This window comes from Vanessa atalanta, chromosome 12 (assembly GCF_905147765.1).
Source record: "Vanessa atalanta chromosome 12, ilVanAtal1.2, whole genome shotgun sequence".
NCBI lineage: Eukaryota > Metazoa > Arthropoda > Insecta > Lepidoptera > Nymphalidae > Vanessa > Vanessa atalanta.
Window position 1 is genome coordinate 1,600,504 of NC_061882.1, and position 11,231 is coordinate 1,611,734.

Consider the following 11,231-nt stretch of genomic DNA (forward strand, 5'->3'; position numbering starts at 1 on the left):
GTATGGCAGTCATAAGCACTGATTTAATTTTTTCTATCACGATTGATTTGAAATTCGAAATAAAAAAACACATTGTTTAATATGTGTATATAGGGTAGGAGTTTAGCTTACTATCAACAACTTTTTTGTTTCTATAATATATAAAATAAACTATTTCTTAGTTAAAAAGTGTTACTAAAATTAAAATCGAAATAAAATAAAAGTTGGTATTTTAAAAAACAATGTGAATTAAATTACTGACAGTGTAATAAATTTAATCAAGTCAGAATCTACTCCGGACTTTAAGAAATACTAAACTTTAATGTAAAGATTTTATGAGGATATTTCAAACTTCATGTTCTAAAGAATCCGTTTTATTTCAAGATGCCGCCATCTTTAATGTCTTTGTGTTAGTAAAGTTCATTCCCCTTTAAAATCATGTACAGTCGGCCACTGATTGAATTGTTTTTGGTACTTTAAGAATTAATTATTGACCGACTTGAAAATATTCTTCTTGCAAGTTTTTTTTACGTTATAATTTAGTTAAATTCATAAAAATACTATGTATACGTTAGTGTGAAAATTGGGTATTGCTTATATGCTAATAATATTACTTTCAAAAGTAACGTACGAACGTTATTGTGTGGGGTTTGTCTGGATTTTATCACTCTAGTAAAATACTGCACTGTGCTGTTAACTATTTTGATCTGATCTGAACACCGATTTTTGTTTTTCCCTTTTACTGTTAGTCCTAATAAATTTTACAGCGTAATCGGGAGGATTCGAGAGTTAAAATATTTAAGCCAGATGTGCATTGTACGTCTTCAAATGCCTAGGCGCCGCTGAGATGTAACAAATAAGGGAGCACAATCCTACTGGTGTGTTATCTAACAAATGAATATTACCAATAGTAAGACTGACGATATTGTGTGGGATGAGCGTACGCCTACGAAGTAACACTTGGGGTTTCTTAATACTGAATCAACAGAGAAAGTACCTATGATATGAAAGCATTCATACGATAGCGCGATGCATTATACTATTAACGCCATCTATTATCCGACTGCGTGAACTATCAAAATAATATCTTTATTTAATAGATAAAACATCGTGAACAGTTGATGCAGGCCTCTGGTCCTTTTAAAGAGAACGTTTGAAGCTTATTCCACATCTCTATATTTCTACCGAAACAATTCACCACCGAGCACAAGATTAATTTTAAACAAAATTTAGTACATTAAAATTCATAGGTGCTTGCCTGGGCTTTAATATGCAATAATTGGAAAAAACGCGCATTCTAAACACTGAAACATTTTAGTTCTCAATGTAATGTAATTCTCTTACTTTGCAGCTTATTCTAATTTTATAATTAGATTAGCACGTAGGTTATGTCTCGAACGACTAAATATCAATGCTCAATTTAAACTATGATACATAGAGTTTTAATCTCAAAAGATCTTCGTTACATAGTGAGGAGCACTTCGATAAAATTCTCCCCATAATACCACGAAACCACATTTCATTTGAATATATGATTAACGAAAACTTATGAGATTAAACCGAGTCAATTTTTAAGTAGGCGTAGGCGAAGGCCTAATCTGAAAATATAAAAGTGCTCGGACTCTCGGGGACGATTTTGATTAAGTTAATATAGAATTTGGAAAAATATGTTGTTCTAGCCAGGATATTAAATTATTCGTTACAAAAATTCACTGAATTTTTGAAACTGAAAATTGTTTGTAATAAGGGTCGAATCCTAGGAATAATGTTTAATGACAAAACTAATAAAACGCGCTAATTCTGATTTTTTTTAAGTTTTCCTCATATCTAATATGATTCCATTAAATTTATATAATATACGAGCCAGTGCAGGATTTCTTAATTTATAAACCATTACGATGAAACTACATAAAATAATTCAATACGATAACATTATATTATTACTTTGTAGTTGTTTCTTAGTACTGGACGCGTGGGGTTATATTTGTTCTTTGAAATAGATTATGTTTCCGTCTATTTTCATTCAATAAGTGGAGCGTAAGGTTGTGAAGTAAAGTCTTTTATGTATTCTAATTGTTCTGGGAATTTAACTAAATGGTCACCACCGCATATTGACGGTGTAAAAAATATTAACAACTCCTTACATCACCGAAGCGCCACCAGCTGGCTCACTCGCCGTTTAAAGCCCAACACAACAATAGCATTCGGCTGTAACTGACCCAAACAGACTGGCTTTCACAGAGCTTCACGACCAGGTGACCTATCTGGATACTTCTTAGTCTCTAGTTATTATACCGCTCACTGTATATATCGTGAAGTTAACTATTCTCCAATGACAATGATCACTGTAGCCAAAATTAGAAATGACGATTTCGAAATTCGACCTTAGACATAATCCTCACAAATGATTTGATCGTACTTTTGACGCATTGTTGATACTTAAATAGATTTTAATTTTTACAGTGCCAGTGACTAATGGATATTGGTATACACTAACAAAGATTTTTATTTTTAATGTTTAATGAAAGAACCTTATTTGAATATTAATTTAACTTAAAAAATAAATAAGAAATTATTAAGAAAAATCGGACGATATATTTCGAGATGGTATCTCTCTCTTTTTCAATATCTTTTTCTGTAACGTCTGCTCTTGTTGGAGCATCATTCTATGGGATATTTATCGTCTTATCTTATATTATTCACTCTCGACTGAGCTCTACAATTTTTACTATTAGAATTTTATATTTTATTCCATCCTCTTAATATTTACCTTTTAAAATTTTATAACATTATGCAACTTGAAGAACTAAGATGACGTAGTTAAAGGAAAAAGTGGATATTAACTGGAGATCACGCTTGGAAATCTTGAAAGCATATTAATCTCCGCTGCTTTTTCTTTGGCAAACGTTTATCTGACCATGTTTGTTTGCCTTCATTTCAAAACATTTTCCTTTATGATTGATCACAAGTAGACTCTTAACTCATTGCTTATCAAAACTCGTTGATAGTAATGGTAAATCGCTAGCATATAGAAGTACATAATTCAATCATATCTTAGTTTCATGAAATGTTATTAATTATTGAACAAATGCTACATTAAATTATAAGAGGGTTTATGGCAAATGTTTATTCATAAACAAAATCAGTTGCGCTTTTCTGAATTTGAAACATAACCATTCATCGGTTAAGTTCAATGTGCTGTATAAAAACGATACCATTAGCTATTTTCTGTATAAATTATAATCTATTTTACTAAAATACTTACCAGGTACCACTGCTCCTTAAATAGAGGATCTGGGAATGACAGCGGCGACTGACGCATCACGTGCCGAGGACGTTGGTCTCTCTTCACTCTTCTCAACTCGCGCTGCTGCATAACCCATCTCACCTGTGAAACGAATAAAAATATTAAGACCTGAATTTACCAGACGTTATTTATTTTACCTACCCCTAAAGGTAGGTCTGGGTACCTACCCACATATCACATATTCTATATCGCTAAACAGCAATTCTTTGTATTGTTGTATTCTAGTTTAAAAGGTGAATACGCCAGTGTAATTGCAGGCTAGGGATAAAAAATCTTAGTTTCCAAGGTTCGTTGTGCATTGACGACGTAATAAAATTCAACCTTATTATTAAAGTGGATTATGGGCTTCCTTGGTCGTATCAAAGAACTATAAAAATCATTTAGTTTTTAATTATTTTACACTTAAACTAAACGTTAGTTGCGTTTAAATTTATAAATTAAAGTTAGCTTACACTTAAGTACAATGAAGAAAGTTTTACTTTAAATGCTTGAGATATTTAACTTCCCAGCGGAATTCAAAGAGCCTTAATATACGGTTCGATTTTCAAAGTGGAATAAAATCTATAAGCGTAAAGTTGGTGCAACTGACGTTGTAAAAGTATGTGCAATTGTAGATTTTATTCATGGTGGTCACGTGCTTGAAATTGTTAGGTTTCGAATGAAATGCTTCTGATAACATACAATGTACAGACTTAATATTTGTTTCGGATTAGTTGCGAACAATTTATCTAAGTTTATATGCTCTGTTGCTAATTTTCGAAAGAATAAATTTCAAAGTTGTGTGTGTTTAAGTAAAGAGTACAAAGTATTAGAGAGTATTTCTTCAATGTCAAAATTTATGTCAAAATTATAATTTGATTCAAGCGGAGAGAAATCAAGCACAGTACTAATGGTTTTAAGTGCATACTGAGACAGAGGGGTGAAACACTGTCTGCTTCATTATTCTGGACTGATACTAAGAATTTGTTGACAGCAAAACTGACAGCTCTTTGTGCCCAGACACGGGATTTGAAGTCGAGACCCCATGATATACAGCCGTATAGCAAAACCACTACTACTAGACCAACGAGGTGTTATGTGGTAACGACGCTTATAAATGAACCAGGAAAAAGTATTTCCTATCAGATAATTCTTGATCAATATTTACTCAAAATAAAAATGATTCCTGAACAAAATTAAATTAGTAAGATTATTTTTAATATTCCATTTCCAAATATTTAACCGTTCTTATAATTTCATTTATCGTATTCAAAAGCGTTTTTACGACTATTGTAAAAATCTTTGTGACCGTTTTTGATCTGCAAATTCAAACAGATGCGTTTGAGTCCAGACGCGACTTTTGTCCGGACACCCTACATCTTCAGCAATTTTTATCTGAATTCGCTTTGAATATGAAATCTATTTGACTTAAAAATTCGAGTCAAACGTTTCGCCGATCTTTTATTAAAAATTAGCAAAGAAACTTTTTAATAAAGAGAATTCAACGCTTTGTCTTTTATGCGAGAGTATCGGTTACATACATGTCTAAAAAGATAGTATCAATATGGTGTGTAAATATATATATTTATTAGTATTGTCTACTATTTTGTTTGTAACATTTAAGATTTAATATTACTTTTATCTTATTTACTCTCAATAATTCACCGCAAACGACTCCATTCGATAACCTAAAAATGTATGTTTGTCACACAATGTAACAAATAAAGTTGATTATGGTAAAGGGGACTGATAAACGAATTTCATTGGTCAGTTAAGTTTATACGACGAATATGTTGCGTTGTTCGGAAACGTACTTTCATAAATAATTACCAAACTGATAGCGCTAGCCAATAAATTAAACGCCATAGTACCCCGTAAACTGTTAGTGCTATTCCAAGAGGAGTTCGCGTTTATCGTTTTTTGGAATAATTTTAATTCATTAGAAGTATATTAAATTAACAGCCTGTCAATATGCTTGGGCTGGGCTGTTGCTACTTCTTCTCATTTTAAAAGGCTTGGAGCTCATTCAATGCCATTTGGTGAATACACACGTGGTAGATTTTTAATACAACACCTGAAGTTTTTTAAATATGTTGTTCTGTATTGTCACACGAGATGTATTATAAATATACATTAAGTATTATTAAAATTCACTAGACCTTGTTTTACCCAGAATATCTAGTTTGAATATATTTTAATTGATTACTTGTAATACAAAGTTCTATAGCACACTAATTTTCTCTAAAAGAATTGTTCTTTATATTGAGTAAAAATTCAATTTAAAAAATAAACATGGCATAGCGTGCCTTACATTATAAAGTATAAAAAATTGGTTTTCCAAAAATCAACTTCGAAGAGACGATGCGTGGTGTCAAGGTAAATTTATCCACTTGGCTATAAATCTTACATACTTGGACGGGGCAGAGATGTTTGAAGATCTTACGAATATCAACTCCCAAGTGTGCGTTAAACTTATACGTGTAGGTAAATATATTTCAGAGCTTTGAGAAATTAACTTAAAAAAAAATGTTTTAATCTTTCGAGAACATTCTACAAACTAATGCTCGTGGTATTCGCACAATTATTACTAGGCTATAAGTTATGCCCTATTAGGTCTGGCAATTCTTTCTTAACAAAAAAACTAAATGCTTTTTGTGCGCACTCTATGCTTTCTATCATTGAACAGTTATTGTTTAAAACTGATATGAAGATTTTTTTTTATAAAATAGGTCAATGACCTTGAGAACTAAGATGTTATGTTCCTTATGCTTCTAGTATCGGAACACAACAATACTAAGTACTGATACTTGGCGATAGATTATATTATGAGCGGACGATACCTACCCAAACGGTTTAGCACAAGGCGCTATTACATAGTACAGGCTATGATTATAGTATCCTCAACCTGAAGCTGAGGAAGTCATCTTTATGTTGATGTCATATATATGTGTATATGACATCAACATAAAGATGACTTCCTCGCATGTCCAAGTGTATTCTCTATTCCTTCACTCTTTTAATATAATATTAGAACAAGTTAGGCAGGAATCCAGTCGCAGGACATACGGATTTTTAGGTGCTTTAAATCTACCATCGACCTTATACTTGGTATTAGTTTGTATTTTACAAAAGAAAATCATTGTTAAAAATCTATTTCTGATAAATCGGAGAAAAAACTTATTCATAAATTTATTTCTCTACCCCAAACGATTTACAAACATCATTTTTATTCATTAAACTGGAGAGAGATTTATTCAAACAAAATTTTTATGAACTGATTTATGGAAATACTCCCTTAGTGGAAACGATTGCCACGGTACGCTGATTGAATTTGATTGTGTAAACGAAAAACCAACATTATAAGCGCAAGAAGTTCCATCCATTCCATCCGTTCCATTTATTGTTTTAAAATAAGGTCGATATAGGCTTTAATGGTGTCGAAGTGGACGTACCACATCTCCCTTACTTAAATAAAAAAAATCACCTTCATAACAATTAAAGCTGCCTAAAATATACGGAATCGAAATCTGAGTATCAAATATAGTAGATTATTAATCACCTAGTAAAGTATAAAAGTAAAATATATCGTACATTTTCTATGCAAATCGATCTATTGAGGTCCTATTCCAAGAATATATTTGTTTTCATGACACCTTATTAGAAAATCAGGCTAGGGTGCGATGGATAGGATATGCCCTGAAAGGAACGGCAATCGAGATAGCGTCGCACTACCGAAGAGTGTGGGGTCAAGTGCAATATAAATCTCACACCTCGAGGAAGGCTCCGACGAGTGAAACCCAGCGTAGGAGAAGTAGCGGATGATAAATATATTATTATAATATTATCACTATATTTGAGGAACTGTTTTGAGGTAGTAATATCCTGCGAGTACACCAACCAACAACAAGGGGTTTAAATCAATATATTTTTATCAGAAGCAACGGTTTGTTGAAAGTAATGATTAGTTCATCTATTTTTCCAATTAATAACTGTTTGGTGGTTCATGTTTTTATTATTGTACCTATTTAATAGTTTTAATATTATGAATCAGATAAGATTAATTGTTTATTTAATCTACTTTGTGGGCTTATCCCTAAATTATGTTCGATAATAGAAAAATAAGCCCTAGACGAAGATGCCTTTGATCTTCCAGGACAGTGATGTGCAATGTCATGTTCCGATGATTCTATTAGGAGTACATTAGCAAGTTAAGTGAACTAAGTCGAAGCAATTTCACAACGCAGCTATGAGTTAATTGTCTCATTTCATACCCCTTACATGAACTTGGTATAAAAGAAAATCTAACTACAACATCAGCTTACAATGATTAGTTTCCCTTGAATAGTGTTACGAAGATTGCCTCTGTGATATCGGTTTTTTCATTCTGAATTTTTTGCAGTCTTAAACTCAACTACTTGAACACAATATAATTACATTTTAGCATTAGCAGCCCGTAAATGTCCCACTGCTGGGATAAAGGCCTCCTCTCCCTTTGAGGAGAAGGTTTGGAGCATATTCCACCACGCTGCTCTAATGCGGGTTGGCGGAATACACATGTGGCAGAATTTCGTTGAAATTAGACACATGCAGGTTTCTTCACGATGTTTTCCTTCACCGCCGAGCACGAGATGAATTATAAACACAAATTAAGCACATGAAATTTCAGTGGTGCCTGCCTGGGTTTGAACCCGAAATCATCGGTTAAGATGCACGCGCTCTAGCCACTGGGCCATCTCGGCTCGGCATTTATGTTTTTCACTTCACGTACCCGTCTCAACAGAAAGCATTATTCATAATAATGTTGTCTAAATACTTACTTTAAAACATGGACGATCCCCACGGCAAGATGGGTCTTTGTCCATTAAATTTCTCGAAATCTCGAAAATAAAATCGGACAGGTAGGGAGTGATCAGAATACAATTGAATAGTATCGAAGAAATCCTAAAAATACTGCGCAAATCACATAGCGTTTGTCCGGATTTGCTTCCGCTATTTTTTAAGCAAACATATACCAGTTTTTTGGTAAAAACTTGCGAAAAGTTAGAGCTCCAAATATGAATGACGTTTGTTTGACCGTTCAACAATAGTTTTAGTGACCGAGTCAGCGTACAGCAAGATACCAACTAGTAATCTCTAGGGGCTACATGCTGCAGAGTTGGGTCTCGTTGTACTCGGTTAACATCGAATAATCGAATCATGACATGACAACTGTATAAATTTAGCCAACATGACTTTGACATACTTGAGGATCGAAGATTTTACTCAATGGTGGATTAAATTAAATTTTAGTTCATAATTTGATTCACATTACATTAGCAGCCTGTAAATTTCGAACTGCTGGGCTAAAGGCCTCCTCTCCCTTTAAGGAGAAGGTTTGGAGCATATTCCACCACGCTGCTCCAATGCGGGTTGGCGGAATACACATGTGGCAGAATTTCGTTGAAATTAGACACATGCAGGTTTCCTCACGATGTTTTCCTTCACCGCCGAGCACGAGATGAATTATAAACACAAATTAAGCACATGAAAATTCATGAGATGCACGCGTTTCAACCACTGGGCCATCTCGGCTCTTACATTATTATTCTTAATTGGTGATAAAACTTAGATAAACTATTTTGAATAAGTCCATAAAAATTTTCATTGCAGTTAAATATAAATATTTAATCGTATTGCTGTGAAAGAAAGTTTGTGTATGAAAGACGAGTAAGTCTATGACTAATATACATACAAGTATCTTCGGACTTTCCATTCGAATTCAAAATCAGAAACATGTTTGTGATTTAAATAATAGGAATCGGACTCGGCCCTGTGACCGAGTCAAGCTGGGACGAGTGCTACGGAACCATATGTCAAGCCTCAGTTACACATTGTATTAAAACGGACGCAACTGTAAGCAGTAGCGGGTTTAATTCTCAAATGAATTTGAAACAATTCTACAGAATTTCCTTGGAATTATCTCAGTATAAAGATTGAAAAAATATTTATGAAACCTTTATAATCACTAGTCATGCTTCCTCTTCACGTGATCACACAAGTGTCTTAGAACCTTAATTTTATACATATTCATATTATTACATAATACGAATGTATTGGGTTTGTGTCTTTTGCGCCGGGAATTTGTTGGCCCGAATATTGGCTTGTATCAGAATAAAATACTATATTTTTATACGAGTATGTCGTCATAACTGGATTGTAGAACGATAAAAACGATATGGAAATATTGCATACGTCAAATTCATGTTCAAGTTTAGAGTTTTAAGAAAATTAGGCTTCGAATGCACATAATAAATAGCTAATGTATATAATTTATTATTAAATAAGCGTTTAATCATTCGAATCCAAAATAGTGACGTTTTATTAAATATACGTACATACATACAACTTGAAAAATAATACCAACTTTATATCCCGACTCAGTGTTTTTTAACTAATCTAGACTAGATTGAATGGAGCTGAAAACAACCCTGTTACTTGTATATTCCATGTAATATAATATATTAGCTACTATGAGTTAAAGTGATTTCTGCTTTCTGACGAAAAATTGTCAATATTAGCCACGCTTTGGAGTTTTGCAATAGATTTTTCTCCAGTCATTTCGAAATTAACATTAAAAGTGCATGCGTCTTATAATTTTAATTCCTGAGACAATCCTGATGTAGATTATGGACGGTCAGTACATATTACATAATATAATAATTATCCGTCTCGATTTCGTACAAATTTTACTCATAGGTTGAAACTTCTAAAAATTTTTCATCTTCTTATTGATTGTCAGCGTCACCTAAGTATAAACTAAATTTAAAGTCGATCGGACTTATCGTTATGTAGATATATATATATATATATTAAGCAAAATCCGAAACTTTAAGACTTGTGTACACCTATAATTTATTATGGTGATCGCTTGAACAGTATAAAAGCTGATATGTTATTTAGCGGCAATTTAGTACAAAGTTATTAAAATAAAAATAAAAACCGTCGTCATGAAAAAATAGATAAACGTAATAACTTTCATGATAGTCGATGAAACGGCGTGGAAGTCTATTAATCTGTAACAGATATACCAATATATATGTATATAAAAATATATTACGGTCGTATCCACAAATATTATTCATAGATTTCTCATTATTTATGAATGACATTAATTAATGTTAATCACTACGATGATACATTTTATCCCTGATAAATATTTAATGTCAAAAAGGTTTGTTCAAAAAGGGCTCATGAATCTTTGCTTATATTACCGATGCGAAAGTAACCCTGTCTGTCTGTTGCTCTTTCGACAAAACCACTGAACGGAATTTGATAAAATTCAATGTGAAGCAAGTTTGAAGTCCAATGAACGACATAGGGTACTTTTTTGTGTCTAACACATTGACGACTAACCTACAACTCGAGACCGCTAGCAAAAGCTAGTTGAAGATATTGAAAATAAGAATTACACGTAGACAAGTATGTCTTTGATTGTAAACTAGTTACAACTAGTAAGTAGCTTTCTGCAGATTAGTTTATTGTTCTAGTGACTAGCTAGTAATGCTTTAGAATCTGCGGTCCTAGATTCGGTAACACGCTATTGCCGCTTAGAAATGTATTTCAACGCTTTGAAGCAGTGTCCTCGTAAATCCTACACTTGAAATCTGTCATTTACTATCACAGTTAGAGGGATAAATATTATAAAAGTATTAGACAAAATAAAAATATAATACGTATGGATTTTTTTTCACAGTAATATATTTGTCATCAACGATTTCTTTTCATATTTTTATGACAATAATTTCTTATACAACAACGTTGGATACTAAAGACATAATAAAACTTTATAGCTACAAAGCAATGAAAACATACTAAATGGATAGTATTGTAGCGGTCTGAAGATACTTTTATTTCGTATTTAAAAGTTCAACTTTAAGAGCAAATTGAAAAAAAATTAAAGTCATATTTATATTAATAAAAACAGTTT

At 32.6% G+C, this 11,231-nt stretch overlaps 1 protein-coding gene across 2 annotated transcripts in view; it reads right to left on the reverse strand.

Moving 5' to 3' along the window:
• Positions 1 to 11,231, reverse strand: part of LOC125067829 (furin-like protease 2) — a 67,072-nt gene that overhangs the window by 10,870 nt on the left and 44,971 nt on the right. For both annotated transcript variants that reach the window (XM_047676624.1, XM_047676625.1), the window contains exon 3: positions 3,245 to 3,367. In XM_047676624.1, the coding sequence (XP_047532580.1) occupies positions 3,245 to 3,367 (123 nt within the window). The remainder of the gene's footprint in view (positions 1 to 3,244; positions 3,368 to 11,231) is intronic.